The sequence below is a fragment of the Cryptomeria japonica genome, chromosome 8 (assembly GCF_030272615.1).
Source record: "Cryptomeria japonica chromosome 8, Sugi_1.0, whole genome shotgun sequence".
Taxonomy (NCBI): domain Eukaryota; kingdom Viridiplantae; phylum Streptophyta; class Pinopsida; order Cupressales; family Cupressaceae; genus Cryptomeria; species Cryptomeria japonica.
In genome coordinates this window covers 77,708,450-77,731,583 of record NC_081412.1, presented here as the reverse complement: position 1 = coordinate 77,731,583, position 23,134 = coordinate 77,708,450, and the positions used below count along the sequence as shown (strand labels likewise).

Here is a 23,134-nt window from a genome sequence, read left to right as displayed (position 1 = left end):
AGAAAGCTTAAGGAATCTACAAAAAGTAACTAACATTTCCATATGCTCTCTACCATGCTGGTAGCTTCTCCTTCCTTGTTCCTCTCCTCTCCAAGTTCCAAATTAGTGTAGCTCTCAACAACTTTTTGCACTATGGATGCCTTATGGAGATTCAAGATTGAAATGTTTTAGCTATGATATGCAAATGTAAAATAAACTAATTAGACATGCTATGAAATGAACTAAGATTTATTTTAGTCCAAAATGACAATATATGTTATTTATGCTAAATGCTCTTTCTCTAAAGTTCACTATAATGTAAATGCATACAAGTTTTCAGGATTATGGCTAAGAATGCTAAATGCTTGAGGATTTGAAAATTTGGAATGTGAGCTCTATTTATAGGTAAAATGGAGCAATGAATGGTTGAGATTGAGTAATCTCAACAAGGGTCGGGATTGAATGATAATCAATCCATGTGAGGACTTTCAACCCAATCCCAGGATGACAAGTGTCAGCATGAGATGGGTTGAGAGGAGAGGGAAGAAGCATTAAATGCTTGACATGACCTGAGAGTTAACTTGGGAGTTAAGGTTAAGGTGGGGTTGAGTGAATAAATTCATTATTCAAAGAATAATGCTTTTATCCAATAGATAAACTCTTGTGCAAGAGCTAGTGAGGATAACCATGGTCAAAGCAATAAATGCTTGAGGAGACACATGGGTTACATGAGGGTTGAGTTAGGGGTCAAAGTCCCTAACCATGGGTGCAAGTGGATTTAACCATAAATGGTCATGTAAGAGCCATTAATGGTTTGGAAGACTTTAGAGGTTAAATTGTTGAACACACAAATCAATTAATGCTTTTCAAAGACTTTGGAGTATTTGAGAAGTGACTTCAAGTTGCTTAGGAATGTGACAATATTTAGGGGATGGATTAGGCTAATTAGGAAGGGGTTAGAAGAATCTAGAAGGGGGTTAGGATTGCAAGTGGGTTTGGTGGGTGAGGGAAAATAAGATTTTTATTAAAATAAAATTTATTTATTTCAATAAATAGGTGCAAGTTGCATTTTTAGGAGAATGCAAGTGGGGGGGGGATTTAATGATTTAAATAAATGTTTTATTTAATTTATTTAAAAGAGGAAAGGGGGTTAAAATGAAATAAATAGTATTTATTCATTTAATTGATTGTGAATTTGGTTTAATGAATTAATTAAAAGAAATTGAATAATTTGTTTAATTAATAGGAGAATGATTTGAAGATGAATTAATTAAATGTTAATTTAATTAACTGTTGGCTAGTGGGTTTTTAATCAAATAAATAACAAATATTCATTTAATTAAAATGGACAGATTTATGTGACCACAACCTCCACTTGAGACTCTTACTCCTGTAACACCAGATGGCAGTGATGAGTTGATTCAGTAGGTTCAGCTTGATGTGTCAGGGTTACAGGAGTCATTTGGAGGTAGCAGGGACATTACACATGTCTTCACTTGGGATCCAGGTGGAGGAGTTTATTTGCAGTTGGGATTGCTTGGGGACAAGCAATTTCTAGAGGGGCGGATTGTAATGTCCCCATTTTAGTTTGTTCCTGTTCTTCGGGGGGGGGGATTAGCCTATTCCTGACCCTCGTAGCCTAATATGGTTGGATAGGGGTCCTTTGAGGGATGCAGCTTCTCCAGTGGATATATTTTTGTAGGTTTGGCTTTCGTTTGGCTTCATTTGGACTCCGATAGCTCAACTTACTATTTATAGTAAGTCAGGATTTGATAGAGAGGGACCCTTACTAATTTTAGTAAAGCATTTGGTCATGTGTAGCTTCATCTGCTTAGTCCCGAGTTCAGACGACGTTTAGTGTTATTGAGTAATTATGGAGATATTAATGTTTATTTGGTCAAAATAAACATTAACGATTTTAAAGGATCATATTATAAAGTTATAATGTAATTTTATTTCATAACTTACTTGAGGGTCAAATCATCATTAAAGGGGGGGGGCAAATTAAATGCTAATTATTGTAACTCCAAAGTATTTAATGAAGTTTTTAAAGTGCCCATGTTATATCTATTTAATTTTATTAAAAACAATTTAATGGCTTCATGAGAAATCAAACTCTCTTGGAAAAGTATATAAGGCTTTTGAAAAAGGGAGAAGGGAGAATTATGCATTTTGAAATTGGTGAAGTTTGTGAGAATAAGGAACCAGGGTTTCGACTTCAGCCATTGGAGAGCAGAAATTCTTCAATTGTGCAACCATTTGAGGGAGTGTGATATCTCCTGAATTTGGTCTTCAGGGAGGGCTTCATTCGGAAGCTCAGTTTGTATGAATTGGTAAAGTTTTGAAGGAATATTCAGTGCCAAACAATTATCTACTTTTTGTGGATCAGATTCCAACCTTGGGCAAGGGAATTCAACGAATTCCATCAGCATTTTGAGGAGTTATTTTAAATCAGTTGTAGGCCGTACTGATGTAGGGCCATACATGCTTCTAGGGTTCGAATTAATACCTGCAGGCTTTCAAAAATCTCGGATTTGCTGCAGAAGGGGGCACTAGGGTTATTAGAAGACATATGCAACAATTGCTTGTCAATTTGCAGCACCTTCAGACTGGTGCGAATTAATTATGCTGGCTGGACCATAGCAGCAGGATTATAATTGCTGGTCAAATTCCAAGTTGTAGGGAGTTATCAAGTTTAGAGTTTGTTTGCAGATTGAAAGGGATTATATTCAGATATTTATTTGCTGCTACAGTGCCCATGAACAGTGCGCTACAGTACCCGTGAATAGTAAACGCTACAGTACTAATGCATTTTAGAAGAGTTAATCTACATGAATTCAAAGGGGTTTGAAGAGTGATTTCAGATTGTTGGAGGCTACATTTATTGCTGTTAGTACCACTCATTGGCACGTGGGAATTACATAATATAAAAAAGAAACCACAATCATCAAGTACAAATGTTTCATGACAAGTGTTTGACAATATTCCTTGAGCATTTAAATCAGAAATTTTCAATCAGATTTGGCAAGGGATATTACAATTTTATAATGTTTATGTAAATATGATGAATACCTTATCAATGTTATCATATGAATATTTGAAATTTCCCTGTAAATTTTCTGTATTTTTATATAGCGGTCCCCTGCCGACCCCAAAAATGGCCTAAAAAAATCCATCCTTGAAACATGTCCCCTGTCCTAGAAACTTGGTGGAACATAGATTTAAAATGATAACTAAAAATAATGGCTGCCGTGAAGTTTGACAACAGTTGCCCACATGCTTATACCACTCCTATGCCACATTAAAAATGATCCAAAAGTAACAAGGACTCCCACTAGGTCTGGCAGCAGTTGCCTCGGCTAAAAATAGAAAGAACTAAAAATAATGCAGTCGATACTGACAGCAGCCACTGGCCATACCCAGAGATTTGAATTTACCAAACATAGAAATAAGATGCCGCCATAGAATAACATTTAAATGTCATGAAACTGCTGCTAAGATAAGACAAGGTAATGGATTTTGCTGCCAGTTGCACATGACCATGAAGATAAAATCCTCCACAAGATAGCAAAGTTATAAATAATAGACAATAATCCACATCCAGCTCCTATGAAAGGAAGATCTGTTGTGACATAATCACACATTGCCCCATTGCAAATGGGCCCCCCTTGTTTTTTCTTTTTAGGTTGGTGTTTTGGCATCTTAGGTTTTGTCTCCAATCTCTCACATTCGCAAATGAGTCAAGTTCTTCAAATTTGAAGGAGTCGTCAAATCAATAAGGAGAAAGAATGATCAAAAGAACGTTCTGATGCTATGGATGTGCTTAGATACGTTGAAGGAGTAAAAACGCAATTTCCCAGGATCAATTATGACAACATCCTATTTTTTAGGACACTTGTTTTATTTTTCAACAAGTTTCATTTTTGGCAATTTGGGGCCAATCTGGGAACTTGCTTTTTTGTTCTTTTTTTTTGTTTAAAAAAGAAAGTTGCTTTTTTCTTTTCTCGGGATCACAGGTAGTTACCGAGTCAGAAGGAGTGTCAAGCCAAGAAAGTTCATCTAGAATGAACCAGATATGGAACCACCTATGAATCCAGAGGATAATGTCAGGAATGCTAATGAAAGATCACAAGAAAATGGCTAAGTATGAAGTTTAGGCCAAGAATCCTCAGTTGACATGAAGTCCGCTCCTAGCATGGTGAAATCCCTTGAGTTGAAGCAAAGTCCGCTCCAACCTAGAAAAAATTCCTTGTCCTCTAGTGAATTCCTCTGTAGGAATGATGAAATTCCTTAACTTCAAGCCAAGTCTGTCCAAGGCATGGGAAAATCCTTGTTCAAATATTAAGTTCGCCCTCCCTTGCATGGAAATTCCTTATTGTGATGCCAAGTCCGCCCCTTTGGATGGATTCCTTGACTAAGTATGAAGTCCACCCTAGTGAGGAATATCCCCAATCAAGTGCCAAACCCGCCTAGACATCAAGGAAATCCTTGAACAAGCATGAAGTCCGCCCTCTATACATAAGGACAATTCCTCAAACAAGTGGAAAGTCAGCCCAAGGTGGATAGAAATTGGCTATGTTGATAAATCTGAAAAATTTGAATCAAGACATGAAGTTCACCATAAAGAGAAGGTTCTAGAAGAAAGCATGAGAGATTGTGGTTGAGATTATGAAAGCAAGAAAGCAAGAGAAGGTTCGACTTGGTGTTCAAAACAAGACCAGATTTGTTTCCAATAAAACATAAAAACAAAAATAAAATAAAGCAAGAGTTCAATCTCTCTATAAGCATGAGCATTGGCATTTCATTCACTCACAAATCATTTCTCAAGGCTGAAAGTTGAAGTTTAGGAAACAATTTTTTTAAAACTTAAAAGCAATTTTTGAAGTAAATTGTAGGTACAAGGCAACTTCTAGGAGAATTTCAGGCTAACTTCTAGACTTGGAGATAAAGTTGAAAGCGATTCTTTAAAGCAATTTAAGGGATTTCATCAAAATTCTCAGGTTTACTAAGGATTGAAGGAAAACTTGACTCTTGTGCTGAAGTAATCAACAAGCAATGGTTGCAAAAGCCAAGGGCTCATCATACCAAAATGCCTAAGAAACTTTTCCGGACAGATTTCAAAGAAGAGTATGGAGACCTCATCCTATTGCTAAACAGAGTCACGGGAAGCCCTCAAGCCTTCCCATTCGAGCCTTGGATGTTCTACTTCATCAAGGAGATCACTTTCGGTATCAAAATGATAAATTGGGCAAAAATAATCAGTAATAGCATAGATGAGCAGTTGAGAAACATAGAGCACAAAAAGTCTTTTTACATGAGTTCCTACATCATTTACATGCTGGCAAGATGTTACAGATATAAGGGATTGCTTTCAAAAGGCATTGTGGGAAACAAGGATGGTCAATTCAAAGCGTATGACTGTTATCGACAATTGCATATATAGGAGAAATCTCATTTCTAAAGAGTCAATGATGCATTCCTAATGTACATCATCTGGATATTTCAAGGAGGTACTCATCAACGATTGACACAGGAGGCCAAGGATATGATAGGCAAGTTTGGATCTTGGTATATTCAATTCCCTAGATTTACATACCTGAGGGTCCAAGGATGTGCATACAAACTTCCAAGATATCCTTTACATAAGATGATATTGCTAGAAGTCATCAGACAAGTGGACACGTATGAGAAAATCCAAAGAGGCAAGAAAAAGGTTGGAATTTCTTTTCCCCTTATAATTGGAAAGATGTTAGAATCATGTCCATTAGCACAGGCAACTGATAAGGCAGATGTGGAAATGCAATGGTACCTATTCTCCTTCTATCGATCAAGGTCCAACTTTGATCCTCATCACCATATTGGGATGGTAAACAAAAAGAAGTATAAATATAGAGTTGATCTTGAGGATTTTTGGCCCAATGCGATTGATGAGTATGAAACAAGAAAGAGAATGTGGTCCAGGATATCAGTGAGTATGATTAGAACAATTGAGCTTTTCCCCATATTTGATCAACATGAAGATGACGGAGATTACACCCAGTCACACTCTGAAGAAGAAAAAGATAAACCTCTACTTGCAACAAATTGGTTTGAACCTGAGCTTTTAGATTTGGATACATTGATGAGGCTAATCATGAAATGCACTAAGTGGTGGGTGGATCGGTAGACTTACAAACTGAAGGAGACGAATATTGCCTTCACCTATGATTCAATAGGAAGCATGGATTCCTGTTCTTCCAATGAGGATGAAGTGACTCAATGCTGAGAAACCGGAAAGTGGAAATTCTAGGAAAAGGAAGGATACAACAAAGAGTTCACTAAGGCCTGGAAGAAAGAGGATTTTAGATGAGGAAATTATACACAAGAAGTAGAAAACAAACAATGCATCTTCCCCTACCAACACTTCTTTGGTTGAAGAAGTTGGCTCATCCATAGATAGGAACAAAGCTCCAGTTGCAGACAATCTACAAATTTATATGGGAACACCTCAAATTTGTGAAGAACCAAGTGAAGAACTAGTCCAACAACAAGTTGTTCCCGATAGCCTTGATAATCCAATGATAGTAATGGATGAGGAATTGGAGAATTTTGAAGTTGATATCTTAGGAGGAGGTTTTCAGGAAGGAATGATTTCTGCACTCTGGGGAGATGAAGGAAATGAAGAAGATGATGGTATTGAACAATCAACGGTACCAGATTGGTTAATAGAAATAATGGAAAAAGAAAGCTATTATAGAAGTCCAACTAGTGGACGATTCAACAAAGTTCTTAGCCAGATTGAACCGGCCTATGGAAAAGAAGGCAAAGAAATATTCCTTAATCCATAAAGATGGCATAGGATCTTGCTCAATACAGGTGGCCATTCCAAAAGTTGACAAAACAAAAGAGGACATCACCCTTGAATATTACGAGCTAATGACTGTGGACTTAGGTCTTGCTACAAAGGAACAGGAAGTCGAGGAGTTAGATGATTCAGTTAGGGCCATCAAGGGAAGGCTAAATAAAGAGGAAGAAAAGGACAAACTCAAAGTGAAGAATGAACAATTGAAGGATTATATCCGACATTTGATAAACCCTATTAGACGAGAAGAGGCAATAGTCACTCCAGCTTTGGCTCTTCCACAATAATCAATCGAGAGCTTTGAAGGAATGAAGATGGTAGCCAAAGAAGCCAACGAATGGATTGCAGAAGTTGCAGACAAGGCCATCAAATTCGTGGAAGAATTGGCACAAGTCTATGCTCGGATCTCTTCATTCATATATAGAATCTAGAGCATAGTTGAGTTCTTGGAAGATTTTCAAATTAAGAGAAGACAATCCCATGTGTAAAGGTGCTGAAAGGAATCCTTGAACAAGACTTGGTCAATGGAAATGTAATTGATCTAGGCCATCATATGACTTGAGCACATGGTATCATAAATTTGTGGCTAGAGGAGAAGTCTTGAAGAAGATGAAGATTGATGGTGCCATAATAGAAGAAACAATCAAAGCTGTGCAAGACAAGGTCTTCGTCATAGTTTTTGATATGCTTGAGCAGGAAATAGTCCGAGACAAGGACATAGATGTATAGAATCTGAAAGCCAAAGTTTAGAACAACTTCTTCACTTAGAAGAATCCAAACCAGAAGCAACATTTTAGCAAGACATTCTCAATTCTGCCCATTGAGGATGGTTTTTGAAAATTAGAAATAGATTGGATAGCCACTTTTGCCACATGTGAACATGAGATGGACCTGATGGAATACAAGATCGACATTATGCCAACTGTCCCAATGGAAGAGATCGACCCCATAGTGACTAGGTTCATTGAATTTTCTGCCAAAGAAAAGGATAAGGGATCCCCACTTCTAGAAGAAAGTTGGATATAATAGTTGTTTATTTCTCATTGGTATGTTTTGGATAATTGTCGTAGCTTGCCCTAATTAGGGTTTAATGTTTTAATCTTGATTGTTGATCCTAAATTGATCCTATCCCTTCATTTATTTTGTACTCCTATTTAAGGCTCCTCCCTCTCATTTGTGAAGCAAGAGATTTCAGAGAAATTGTTGTAGTGATACTTCTTAAGTAATGGACATAATTCATTGAAGTTTGGTGAATCTTTTTGTCCACTTTTGTAAGTTAACATGGTTTCTTAGCTCTCATTGGAATAGATTTAATTTCCGAGTTGATAGATTGAATGAAGGATTGATAAAATTGCTTAATGTGGAGTTGATGTGTTCATAGTTTTTATAATTGAACGATTTTTAGTTATTTTACAAAGTTAGCCTGAACAAGTAAATGAAAACTTAACTTCTATTACTATACTCATTGTTCAATATGTTGGTGAATATAAGTGATTTGAAAACCTTTTGAATACCTTAGAAGATAACACCATTCTTGTGTAGTTGTTGAATTGGCAAAACAAGAATTGGTTTAAATTCCACTTTTGCAATTTTTGTCTCCAGAGTTCATGTGATTAGCTTAGGATTAGAATTATCTTCCTAAAACCTCTTCGTTTTTCCTTTATTTTCCAAGTCTTAGAATAAGTAGGATTGGAAAGAGTTTATTGCAAAATCATTCCAAAAAAAATGAAAGTTACCAGTGTCGGGAATCAGCAGAAAGAATCCTTAGATTGATTAACTCCTCGAACAATTCCATAAGTCCTCCTTGAGATTACCAGCAAATGACAACAAACCAATTGAGACCATCTGTACGCATTGGGGAACCTTGGAGTCATTTTTGTGATCACACAATTCAGCTGTTTGGCACTCCTTTGTGCAAGCTACCTTTTCTCCTTTGACACTCTCCAATCAATCACCTTTGAAAAAACCAATCGCCCTTCAAAATGTGTAAATGAGAAAAAAATGGGTGAAAAGAGCAAAATGATGTTTGTTGTGGGCGAAATTAGGCATTTAGGGTCTTTATAGGGTTTTTGTTACCTTTTTGCATGTTTAAAAATGTGTATTTTTTAAAAGTTTCCGAGGTGTCTGGGGCATTCCTTGGGTGTTTCCAGGCGCATACCCGCACTGGGATGCTCCCAGAATGGGTACAAGACATGTTTCCAACGAACCCAACAATTTAGTTGTTGAATGATTGACATTTGTATGATTGATTGATTGATTAAAAGAGTTCTTTTGATTGAATGATTTGAGGTATTGGTGAGTGATGATTAAGTGATTGTTGATTAGATGATTGATGGGTGATGATGCCATGAATGCTAGTTCGATAAATAGGTTAATGATGATTGAATGAATACTGATTTGATAGAGTGATGATTTGCTGACAGTTTTTTTGCTTGATTTGATAATTGATGATTGCTTGATGGATTCATGAGTGATGATTGATAAGTGATCCTTGAATGTTTGGAATGACTTCTCTTTTATACTTTATTGGTGAAAGAGTTACCACCCTTCATAAGAATTGAGTCACCAGCCTTCATTGCTGCCTTTAAGAATAATAAACTATGTTCCAAATTTATCTCCCTTGGATGTCCTCAAATGAAACCTTCTTCCCTTTATTATATCTTCCAATGTGAGGGAGAAGTCACACCTCTTCATCTTGTCTTTCCTTTGCAAGAGTTACAAGCTTTCACAATCACCACCCTTTGATTTCTGCCCTTTGAAAGAGTCGCAACCTTTCAAAATTACCACCCTTTGGAAAGACGACAACCCTTCATAATTACCCTTTGGAAAGAGTTACAACCTTTCACATTTATCCTGCTGCTGGGGTAGAGCTCACCTGTAGTTTAACATGTGTTTTACTTAAAATCATTTGGACTTGGAAATAGCCTACTGTTTATTTATATTATTAAGTTTATTGTGGACTGTTGTCTTCAAATTTGCCATAGATGAACATTTATAATTTATACCTATGGTGTTGATGACATTGTATTTAGTTTCCAAACTACAAAGTGGTAATTTGCGTTGGAAATTTATTGTGGAAATTAACATTTTTTGCCCAAGAAATTCTATATTCCACAGGTCCAATGGAAAATATGTCCACTTACTCAGTAACCTGCTGCATATTTACATAAGACGAAATGTGTTATGAATTGTTAAATGTGGTTTTTCCAGAACTGAATACTTACGATTTATAACAACGAAATGAACTAGCTTTTTGGTATTTTGCAAATGGCAAATTGGTAAATAATGTATTGCACTCTGCTATTTTTTGTAGAGCAGATGCACCTGGCGGGGTTGGTGCTGTTGGTGAGGGGAATGCACAGCCATCAAATGGATGGAAAGGTTTTTTCAGCATTACATCCTACAGGCCTTACTTCAATGTGGACACTTATGATGTGGTTGAGAGAATTATCCACTCGCTGTATCCACACCGTGGAGACTTTGTTGAAAAGATTGCCCACAACCCTGATATGTATATTCTAAAACTTCTAACTATTTTGCCATTTGATTTTTCCTTAAATGCAGATACTCTCTCTCATACACCCAGGCAGAGCAGAGTTTTTTTCCTACTTGAAAGTTAGTTATGTCCATTTCTCTCTTATTTGCATAATGACTGGTGGCCATTGTTCATCCAAGCATAAAAATTTACCTCAAGTTCTATTTTTTAGAAAGTTGTGTACAAAGATCTAGATCAGTGTGCACCCACTTTTCTGTATTTTTTAAGTGAAGGCAGTTGGAATTGGATTTCTGCATCTCTTTTATGAGGTATACAAAACTACATGACAAAACTGATATCTCCATTTTTTAAAATGGTAGAGGGAATTTGCATCTAAAAAGCTAAAGGGACAGCCATTTGATTTAAAATTTTGAACTGTTATTACTAATTACTTAAAGATTACCTGTGTTGTCATTCCATAAATGCAACTGAAAACTGTAAGCTGCAAATTTCTGCAACATGTACTCGATTTTGCTTTATTTTTTCAAATTTATTTTTTGTGCCTGCTCTTCTGAATATCAAACCACAGCAAGATGCTATTTCTTCACCATTTTGAAAGGTGCTAGAAAATACGAGAGTAATCTTGTATTCCAAAAATAATAGAAATAAAGTTTGGGCATATAAAATGCACACGATAAACAAATTGATAAACCAAAATACATCAACCATTTATTGGTGACAGTACTGTTCATTTCAGTTTTGTTTTAAGTGCAATATAAGTAAGGACAAAAAACCATTCCTACATCAGTGAGACTCTGGTGGGTGCTTTTGGAGAACACAAGGGTTTTTTAATCTCCTCGAGTTATATTGGTGTCAAGTAGAGATGCCACTCTGTATGGGTTTATTTGGGGTCTACATTCATGAGATGTAGAAGTTTATTATCTTACAGCATAAGAAGATGATGGTTGTATCCTGCACCAAGATTTGATAGTTGTGCTTTTTGATGCTGCTTATGATATAGCACTTTTAACCCCTACCTGATAGTTTGTAGGGGCAGTTAGACTACTATGCTTGCTTTTGTGATCTTCATGAGCTTGTATTGAATCTTAGTAAAACTAAGGCTATGGTCTTGAATACTTCTGGATGTGTATTACATGCTACTTCTTCCTGGTCATGTATTGGAAATGGAAAAGATTACATAGTCCAACAATTACATGGGTGTGCAGTTTATTGGCTCTTTGTTTAGCTTGAGGTCAACTTCTCAATCTAACTATGAAATGGGTCTACATCTTGAGCAGTGTTAGAGTGCCATTGTTTTCATCTCCATATTGAAGGCAATAACTCTAAAAAGGTTTACTTGATTGTCATATTGAACTTATTGTTCTTCACAAATTGAATGTTTTAGGGCCTAGTCTTGGATCGGTTGATTCGGCATATTTTGATATGGTCCAAACCATAGTTCTAAACCGGAACTTGGCAAAAACTTTGGCATTCCAAAATCTTGAATGAGACCTAGGCTTCTTTGTTTCAGCATTTATAGGTGGAGAGTATTATAGAACATCCGGTTAGAACCAGTTAAGACAAAGGCACTGAAAAGTCAGAAATTCTCAATGAGTTTGAAGGAGACGGTGTTGAAGCAATATGTGAAGGGAATTGCACAAATGAAAGATTGAATACAAAGGGTGAAGAACGTGAAGAAGAACATCAGGAAAAAGGGAAGAAAATAGAGCATGGAGATGTTGTAGATTTTAAATTAGTGATTTGTTTTCTCCAAGATAACAAAGAAGGATGGCTGATCAGAGAATACTAAATCTTGTCGTAGAATTATATTCACATTTTCACCTAGGAGACATGAGACAACCATTATGTGAATGATAATGAGGAACCTAATTGTTTCCTCCCTCCTAGGGATGTGTTCATTGATTCAAATGTTTGATGGATGACAAAGTTTACTACTAGAAATATTTTTATTTCAACATGCATATTTTGATAATGATCCGGGGCTTGAAGATTCAAGCCTTTGTGATCCTTTAGATTTTCGGTTGGTCAAATGAAAATTCAATTGATGAAGATGACCAAGAAGTGTTCCAACCACAAGTTACACAATTAATATATTTCTGGATCTGGTAAGTCAAGAGTACGTGATTGAGATTGCCTTTCAACAAATTCAATGTTTCCCAAAGGGTGACACTTGGATTGAGTTCAAGGTAGCATATGTTGAAGAGATGGGTGAAGAAGATCAAATCAAATGTGTGGTGGTTACTATACCTATAGGTGTACTACAACCACAAAATCTTAATAGGTGTACTATACCTTTGATACCTTTGAAACAAGTCATAGTATCTCCACCTACTAGAGAGGTTTCTCCTTATTGAAGATCATTTGGAACCCATGCATATTAAACAATCTGTATTTAATTTTTCACTGGGTGACCATTTCTACTTATCTAAACCAGGACTCTTCAAGAAATTTTTGCACAAGTTTTCAGGCTGTGCACGGTCATGATTGAAATCTCATCTTAAATGGAGAGTTTGTAAACAGTTTTGGTAACTCACTTAGTATCCCTAGGTTTTCACTTGTAAAAGAGTGCTTTTGTTTTGTATTGTCAATTGTGTTTCCCAATTCTTGACGTTTTTGCTATGTAAATATAGCAAAAACGTCAACATAGTAATTTTGTTAGGTGATTTAGGAATGTACTGTCAGTGAATCATTTCATATGGATATACCTTGGATGTAGCAAGATATGTCCCTTTAAATGAATGCTTCATAAAGCTATAAGGAGTCTTAAGTGATTTGCCTATGTCCTCAACATCAAAATACCGAACTTGGATTTTATATGGAACATTTGTTATTGATTTGTAATGGCGCTATTTACTAATTGGGAATACTTAAGCAGGACTTCTTTTACTGTGTTGGATTCTCTATTGTTAGATTGATTTGAAACATCATTTCTTTGCGAAGATAGGTTTTGTAAACTTTGCATTCTTCTGCAGGTGTATAAAACAATATTTTACATTTTTTTGTATAAAACGATATTTTGCATTTGAGGATTGAACCTAGCATTCATTTTGGTTACCGTACTATTTTAGGGCTGCTTTGAGATATAGAACTGTAAATGAGTATTTGTTGTGTTTACGTACCTAACGTAATTGAATGTAAATTTTCTCAATCAAGCTTGATTTTTTTTTCTTCCTTAGTAGTGTTCACCCAAGGGTACACTGAAATCTATTATTGAACAAGTTTGCTTCTTTACTCTCTGAGCAATGAATGTTGTGGGATTAAATCATGAATATGCATAGGAATAAAAATTCTTTGATCTGCATAAAGTAATGTCTCCTATTTTCTTGTTGAAGATGAGTTTAGGGCCAATCCTTTCTTATTGTTTAATGGGGAATATCAATTCTATCATCCACATTCAATAGGCTTGAGCTGCATCTTCATTGTTCCTAGAAATTTAATCACCCCTTTCATTGTGTTTAAATTAGTTTAAATAAATATTGGTAATTTTTTGCAGCTTAACGATCTCATTCTTACCTTTTTTGGTTTACTAGTCATCAATATACTCCCACTTTGGTTTATTTTCTTAACATATCAATTTTACAAACTTCTCATGGTTTTTGGAATTTTTGGTTCTGCTGATCAAGATGTGAATCAATCATTTTTCTAAGAACTTTTCTGGTTGAATATCTAGATGATGAAGATCTTCTTTTTTGGATAACCTTTCTCTGTCCTTGCAAAGGCCGGTCTTTATTCTTGTTAAATACATGAGGACTAGGGGATACTCATATCTTATCTTCACTTGGTATCTAGTAATTTCTATTCAAGCTTTTTTTTTCAAATAGGACTGTTTTTAACTTTTGCAAATGCCAAATATGGACCCCAGAAGTGAAAGACTGCAAAATTCCAAAACAAGCCCATTGTGCCTTGTGGTTTGTTGGTCTCCTATTGGACATACTACCCTTTTTGGATTGCACCCAAATTATCATAAAAACTGTGCATCTAAACTGGCAAATCTTTTTCCTCAATTTGGGTCCAATCCTCCATGCATCTCTCAAGGTGAATTGTAGGCTTTTTCCAACATTGAAAAATCACAACATGCTTCTCCTAGGGTGGTGGTAAGTATCTTGTTTTTCTTACCACAATCTCTAAGTGGGAATATTGTCTTTGCAAACAGTTCACCAGCAAGCAGGAGTATTGCACAAATTTTCATCTGGGATACTTATACTAACATCATCCACTTGACGAAGTGCTCCAGTTCTGTTGTAGTGCAATAATTGAGGTCTACACACTTTTCTCAAGTTGCATAAGCACCAATTTTCTCTAGTATGTATCTCATCATCCAATCTTTATTTGGTTTCTTTTGATATTGAATTGCACTAATGTAATTCCCCATTTGCTGCGGGATTGATGAAGTGATTCTTGCACATTGTAATTATACATTTATTCTCAATTTCACTTCAAGAAATACTATTGCCCTTACTTGTTATCTCCATGGTAGTTTCTTAAACTTGGGATTTAATGGATGACCGCTTACCTATAATTTTCTTTGAAGATAAGCTTGTATTTCTTCACATTGACTATCCTATTTACCTCAACAATGACCTAGGTACAAATTCGGAACTCCTCGTAATAGTTCTCCAAATAAAGGTTTTGTTGAGAATACTATAGTGTTGGCCAACCTGTTGCCACTCTTAAGGTGAGACTTTTCACTTGGGATCCTAGATCCAAAAAAATATCTTTCTGAATACTCTCCAATGATTATATCAGATTTCAGTGGTGTTGGTGTCTGTTTTATCATCTACCAAACATTAGTATAGGATACCCGAAGGCATTCTATCCTCTCTTGAAAAATCACTATTGATTCCAAGGTCTATATATGCGAACAAGTGACTTTAGTGAAATAGCTTCTTGGGTAGTGTATGTTGAAATTTAAAGGGGGACTTACGTTTGACAAGTATCTCGAACAATTGGACTTAGACGGATATATCAATTTTAGGCTCTTCTTTTTTTGGGGATTTTTTGGGGATTAGACGTTCAAAAGAAAGGAGAAAAGGATAGGGTTTAGGAAGCTAATCTAATCCTACGAATTCTGGAGACGGTGTCAACTGTGTGCTCTCAAGAAACCAAACTCTGCTTCGCCACACTAGGGACAACTACACAAAGCTGGTGCAATCTTCAGTGGGTTGTGCTTATGATCGAGATATCGGGATGCACATGGGATAAGCTCAGACTAACTTTGCACGGTAGAATGGAAATCATCCATTTACCAAAAGTATGAGCGGAGATACACAATCAATTGATACTTATCAAATCCTTCACTCAAATTAACAACAATGTAAGCAAATCTATATTAACTTTAACTAGGTGTTGAGGAATTTGAAACCATGCAATCATTCAAACAACAGTGATTACAAAGCAGCGCACATGCAATATATTATCTGAAAATGACCTTAAGCAACAATGTATCAAAAACCTCACCCTCTCCAAATGAGAGGAGGCAACCTTATATAGTTTTTCGAAAATCAATGAATGATTGAGATCGAACAATGATAAAGGGCCAAGATTGATAATCACAAACCCTAATTAGGGTTTCCCCAAATACTACTTTCGACCAATTACATTTGGGACACTTGTCCTTCTTGCTAAAAATGAATCTTTAATGAAAATAGAAGGTTGTTACATTGTGAAGCGTGCCCTTCTAGAAGCTTCTGGATAAGTCAGGTTCATTGAACCTGGACATGCTGACTTGGAGTAATCTGATTGGTCGAAAAGATGACGAGGTGCCAAGTGGCATAGCTGCTAATCTGACTGTGGTGAGTGTCCACTTTCCTCTTTTAGAGATTCAACGTATCTGGACACTATGAGCTTGACCTCCTCCATGGCGACACTTGGCGAGCTGCTAATTTGGAAGTCGATGACATCCACATCATCGGTACAGGTGGTGAGGATGTTCTCCCACTCAATGGCTTGGGTGAGGAAATTTTCATCGATGAAGAGAAAATTCGCAATTCTTGAGAAATCGCCTCTGTCCATCATCCCTGAATCCTTGAAGAAGCTTGAATGGATTTTGGCTCTTAGATTTTCTGCATGTAGATGCTTCTCCCTTATGCTTGCCTTCTTCCAGATCTCTGACACCACATGGAATACCTTGCCCAGGATCTCTCTAACACTTCCCTCTGTCTCTGAGCACTTAGTTTTGGATTTCTTTAGAACTTCAATACGAGTGACCAAGGCATAGTACCATGTGCTAAAGTCGTACCTGTCTCCGGTTTGTATGATACCCGCATCTACTAGGCTTCTTTTAGACAAGCTCCGGATAACCTTTAGGTGTGGAAGCACTTCATCCTGAATTTCAGTCACATCCTCCCAATTGATGGCTAGATCTTGGATGCGGCTGAGTAATGAAGTAGCAAATTCATGAGCTGATACCAAATTCTCTACTAATGTGTCAGCTCGGACTGAAACATCTGACATCCATTCCCTTGCTTGAATGTATGAGCCCTTCATATCAGCGTAATCTCTCATTGATTCCTGCTGTAGAGGCTATGGAGGGGTGATGGGGACCTCACGGTTGAGCGGCTTAGTAAGGTGCAGGACATACTTCTTCCATTGCCAATTCTCTTCTTCAACCTTCTTCCTCTGTTCCTCATGGGCTAGACTTGCCTTTAGAATACTGCAAGAGTCGTCAAAGTACTGGACCTCTTGCTCTCGGGTAGGCTTACATAGCTCTATGGTAGTAACCTTGTAGTCCTCTACAGCGATATTGTCTCTAGTCTTTCCCTCTTTGGGTACTGCTATCTGGACTGTTCTGAAGCCTGTACTGTCTCTCTGGATCAAGGAGAACTTCCTAGTTGGCTTGGGTCGTTTGATCATGACTGGTTCATTCACCCTTTCCAGGAATGCTGCAGTGACCTCTTCGGAACAGGCCTCCTTGGGGACCTTAGCCTTTATTCTATCCCTTAGCCAATCCGGGATAGTTGATTGCTCAACAGTATTATGGTCAAACTCATCATCTGCCTCTCTTGGGTTTGCTGGTATGCCGTCCAAGAAGAATGTAGGTGTTTCCACTTGCTCTTTGTCTGGACCTTGGATAGCTTCTCTCATTACTTCTTCAACTGAAGGAGAGGGCATGCTCCCTTCATCATCAACTACGCAGATGTTCAACTCTCGTTCTTTGACTGTATTAGGCATGATAGAGGCGGTACTCAGGAGGGATGGGCTTTCGCTGGACTCCCTTCTTTCTCCTATGACCTTCTTCCCTGTGATTTTCACCGAGCTGCCCATCAACTCCTTCCTCTTCCAAGACCCAACACTTTTTGGATTTCAGGCATCACGGGCAGAGGTACAAGGATCGATGGAAAGCGTGTCATCTACTCCCATTGATTCGTAAGTCAAGGTCACACCTTTGGCCTTCAATTGCTTTGTCTTTTCAAACGTCCACCACCTTGAATACTCAACTACTGACCTCATGAGGTCTGCCAAATCTGACTTCTCCCCTTCTGTCCAATCTATCAAAGCTAGGGGTTCGCTCTTCATCTTTTCGAAACCCGGCTGATGAAGCTCTAAGCTTTCTTCCACTTGATCTGCAACTTAGAATATTTCCGTTGATCTCGCCATGTTCAAAGGAATTCTAGACCAGAATCTTTTCCTGACTTCAAAGCTATCGGCTGCGTTAGCCCAGTAGTCTTCTAGGTCTGGTCTGTGCTCAAAGGTCGTTCCTTCGATCTTCTTTATCCGGTGGAATGGATCAAAATTCCTTCTTGTCTTGTATTGATAGAAGGGATACTAGGATAGCTCCTTCTCAGCGGTCCCAGAAGCTTGGGATGACGGACATGTTTCCAGCCCATTGCCTATGGTAAGTGAAGACGTCCCTGCCTTCTTTTGCCTATCCCTTTGAATTACTATGTACTCCTCCAATTGTCTCACAACCTCGAGAAACACTACTCGGTTGGTAGGATAAGCTGGGAGCTTGTATGGAGGTCTGGAGAATCCTTGGATTCAGAGGTAAGTGAACTTCGGGTATTGGATGTACCAACATCCAAACCGATTGATGAAGTCCATAGACTCTTGAGAGAGTCTTTGGTGCAACCCGCTTTGCAATGTTCGAGTGATATGCATAAGGAAAGTATCATTCACTCTCTTGTAATGGAATTTCTCTTCCATGTGGAGCTGAGGGTAGCAGTCATATACTGGAAACTGATTCTCCTTGCTCCCTACTTCCCCTTTACAAGTGAGACCTCTGTACCTGTAAGTCCTGGCCAAGGAATAGAACAAGTAAGAACTAATGAAGAAAGTTCTATTCGCCTCCAAGTTCCTCAGCTGGCTGTCTAGGTTCTCGCTGATCATTCTGGCCCAGTCTATCATCTTTACTCTGTTGATTATTTCATTAATGAAATAATACATCCAGGGTTTGAATGGGCCTCCTTGAGGGCTTCCCATTATTCTGTTAAGCAAGATGATCATATCTCCGATGTCTTCCTTGAATTATGCCCGCACTAGGCTCTTCCTCTGAAGTTTGGAGGTGCCCTTCCTTGGCTTGTCTAGCCAGGAATGGCTGACTATGGCGTCATACTCTTCCAGGTGGTCCTGATACAGACTGTCTGCTTCGTCCTTAGCCTTATACACTGTGTTGTGATACTCCAGGATCCTGAAGGCCTCTCTGATGGCTTCATCACTGATGTTCGCCAGTATCCTCCCATCAGGTGCGATGATGTCCTTGCTGGTCGGGTTGTAATGCTTGGCACACTCAACCACTAGTTCATTACACTGCATGGTGGGAAGGAAGCCAACAACATGTACAATACCGCTCTTCATCATCTTTCGCGCAATGATGGTAGGCACGAGGTTGTCCAGACCAAACATTCGTTTCTTGAACTCCCTCAAATTGATGTGTCCGAGGTTGGTGTCGTTGACGTTCTTCCATTTTGAAGTCATTCTTGACTCTGGAGGAGCATCTTTATCTACCTGGAACTTCATGGTGTCTAAGACCTGCAGATAAATGATGAAAACTATAAGTTAGAAAATTTCTGCAAAATTTCGAAAAAAATATCGGGGCTGCGAAATGGCTAAGTGTTGGAAAGTTTTCCATTTTTTACTCTCATACATAGCCACAAAAATTGAATTTTCACCTCAAGACCCTCAGTCTTGAGGCCGGTTGAAGTCGCCATCAAGTGTTAAAACTTTCGAAAATTTTCATACTCAACCAAAAAAATAAATTTTTTTTTCAAAAAATTTTGGAATTTTTTTTTTCTCAAGTTCTTGAAAATATTCAGAAAAATTCATAAATCTGCATTTTGAATTGGATTTCACCTTCGAATGTGCAGAAACAGGGCTAGAAATCCTCTTGAAAATATTCGGAAAAATTCAATAAAGGATAAATAATCTTCTTGTGCTCGATTGCCCTTCAACAATCTGCGAAAAATCTGGTCTAAAGTGATTATCCAACTTCCCAAAATGTCAAAATCCTTGTCCAGATGATCTTCGAACTGAACTTTTTACCAAGCTTTCCTTAGTAATTTCGCAATCGTTGATGTAAAAATGAAGTTAATAATGAAGTATTTGTAGGCAAGGTTAAATTCTCAAGTAGAAACCTTTAAGATATACTTCTAATTTCATCTCCAGTCCTTTCGGAAAGTTTTTGGTCATGTTTCCAATTTTGAAAAATATCTTCCAAGAGTTTCTATTTTGGTTTATAAGTTCAAAATATCCATTAATCTTCCAATATCCTATTTTGAAAAACTTTCTATTATGGTTGAGGTTCGAAAATATCCGTTGATCCTTGAATTTTCCTTTTACAAACTTTCTATTTTGGCTTTCAATTTCGAAATCCTTGTTAATCTTCCAATATTCCATTTTGAAAAACTTTCTATTTTGGTCTTTGAATTCGAAATTTTGGATAAGTTTTATGACATCATATTGATTGTGTTTGACTTTTCAATGCGTTGGTGGAATTTTTGAATTTTGAATTTCCATCTTTTGAATTTTGGCGCACTTTGCCTACCTCTCCAAGGTATGGCGGACTTTGGAGGTCTCTCCTTCTTGGCCTCCATTATGGCAAAATTTTAACTAAGGCATTGGGGCGGACTTTGACCCTTGCTCCTCCATGACCTCCATCAAGGTGAGAATTTTGGCTAAGGCATTGGGGTGGACTTTGGCCCATGCACCTTCATGGCCTCCTTCATGGCTTCTTAAACCCTTGGCGGACTTCAGGCTTAGCACCCATGTGACCTCCAAACTCATGGCGGACTTTGGCCTTTGCTCCTCCATGATCTCTCTAGGTGGGGCGGACTATGGGGTGAGGACCTTCATGGCCTCCTTCATGGCTTCTTAAAGGCATGGCGGAGTTTGGCCTTGGCACCCATGTGACCCCCAAAGGCATGGTGGACTTTGGCCTTGGCACCCATGTGACCCCCAAAGGCATGGCGGACTTCTGGCTTGACACCTACACGGCCTCGTTCATCCATGGCGGAGTTTGAAGGGTCTTCAACACTTGGTCTCCCGTATCGTGGTGGGGTTTAAACCTGCAAAAATACTTCAAAAACCCTTGTTAGCCATACTTACAAGAATTTTCAGAGAAATTTCAAAATTTCACAGTTTAATCTAATTTAACCGGATTAACTTGAAATTTGAAATCCATGCTTAGGTGGATCATCTGAGGCCTCACACCCCCTAAAATGTAGGGATTTGGCTTTTTAGGTCAAAACTTAGAATTTTTGAGTTCTGGTCGGAGCTGGTCAGTGGTGAAAGTGTAAACCCTAGGTTTGCATCCCAAAAAAGCAAAAAGCCTAAAATCTAGGGATTTTGTTCTTTTAGGTCAAAACTTGGATTTTTGGATCCCGGTCAAGGCAGGTTAATGGCAGTAGTGCAGACTCTGAGCACCCATTCTGAAAAAGCCAAAAAGTGGACTTTCTAAAAATAGAAAGAAAACTTTCTAAAAATAGACATACCGGGGATTGGGCTAGAAATGCCAAAAACGAAACTTCCTAAAAAATAGGAAAAAGCAAAAAAGCAAACATTCTAAAAATAGAAACTTGTCCAAATTGATCCAAATCGATTGCGATCTTCGTTCTTTGGTGTCCCTAAGCGCTTTGAAGGTGTTTGTACTCTGGAATCACATGTTTTGCAAAAACTAACTTTCCAGTGTTTGGGCTTGAACTGTTCGAAACTGAGTAAGGTTTGGTGAAATTGAAACGAAAGGTCACGGGCGCTAGCAGAAACCCTAGAAAGCAGGAAAAGAGAGGGTCCCCATTTGCAATGGGGCGATGTGTGAAAAAGGTCACAACAAGTGGGAAACAACATGCTGATGTCTTACCTTCTTGATGAACACACAAACACTAACCATCTAGAGTTGGGACAGCTGCATCCTACTCTTTGTCTAAGTATTGTTTTTGATTGTAATTAATCAACAATCTAATAACCAATCTTTTATGCAATCATTCAACAATCTAATAACCAATCTTTTATGCAATCAATCCACTATATAATAATCAATTTTTTACCTAGTTATGTAACTTATTTAGAGCACAAATCTGGTGCAGTAACTTTACCTTTTGTTATGCCATTTCCATGTCATTTTCTTCCTCAAGGGAAAGTAGTGATTGACTCTTATGTCACTTGCTGTATATCTATTATGATCTTATCTGCTTCATTGAGATTCCGTTTGTTTATTTGGGTCTGTGGCCAACTGTATCTTGGCTCAATGTTTTGTTTTTATTCCTCATCTCTTCCTTATATATGTTGATCTTCAACAAACTTTATTGACAATATCAATAGTTGTATATATTTAAGGTTCACGAGAGTTCTTTGTCTCGTATTAGCAAACATAATCATTTTTGCAATCCATCTGCCCTTATTTTTTTGCATTTTCTTGATTTGTATGTGAGTGATTTCCTAAACAAGGTGAAAACTCTTCCTTCAGTGGTATTTACTCCACTATACTTCTGGTAAATGTTGTGTACACGGATGTAGCTGGACAGATTCTATAACATGACATATATGCAGTTCTTTAGCCTTTTACAATGCTATGCATCATGTAAGCAGTTAGTTACAGTTGGTTACTGTAGAGCAACTGTAACGGAGCAGATCTTCATATTCTGTCCTGGTTCGAGGTGTTGCATTTGTCTTCATTGGATAGTGATAGCAAAATCTGCAGTGACGTAGACTATTCTTAATGACCTCTTATTTTACCATGAAATCAATCTTGAACACAGGATGACCTTATGGACTTTAACAACAGTTGTAATCAAAGCAAAACTGACTTGCATCACTATAGCTACTTATGCTCATTGCATTTCATTGTTAATAATTGTGAATGTAATATTAGTCTCTTGAGTCTTTAGTGTAAATTATATTTATTTCACCCAAGACTACATACACTACATGACATTGTGGGGCTAACATTTGCAAGTTATATTTATATCTGTGCATGCGAGAGAGTAGTGATGGCAGTGTCATATTTGAGGGCGAGACTTATTTATTAAAGGGTGTTGCAGGTATGGACCTATCTGGATCTCTACAACTCTAGTCTTCTTGGCAGCTGTTCTCGGAAATTATGCATCCTATTTATCTTTTGAGCCAAGTACCACTGATACAGAATGGGTTTATGACATCAATTATGTGACCCTGGCTGCAGCCATATTCTATGCATATATATGCCTTGTTCCAGTTGGATTCTACTTTTTACACCAATTCTTGGGCATAAATTCAAGCTTAGTGCAGACATGGTGTTTATTTGGTTACTCTCTATTCATCTTCATTCCTGCTTCGGTATGCATACATTTGATGTATATCGTCTAATTTTATCTGTGTATTTGGTATACATATCCATGTCTTTAAACAAA

At 37.6% G+C, this 23,134-nt stretch overlaps 1 protein-coding gene across 8 annotated transcripts in view; it reads left to right on the top strand.

Annotated features, from left to right (window-relative positions):
• LOC131046361 (uncharacterized) overlaps positions 1-23,134 on the top strand; it is a 33,599-nt gene that overhangs the window by 9,950 nt on the left and 515 nt on the right. For 5 of the 8 annotated variants that reach the window (XM_057980098.2, XM_057980095.2, XM_057980099.1 and 2 more), the window contains 2 exons: positions 10,139-10,331; positions 22,787-23,060. In XM_057980098.2, the coding sequence (XP_057836081.1) occupies positions 10,139-10,331; positions 22,787-23,060 (467 nt within the window). Of the gene's footprint in view, positions 1-10,133; positions 10,332-22,786; positions 23,061-23,134 lie in introns of all 8 variants that reach the window. The other 3 variants (XM_057980100.2, XM_059209737.1, XM_059209736.1) reach the window with 1 other exon arrangement.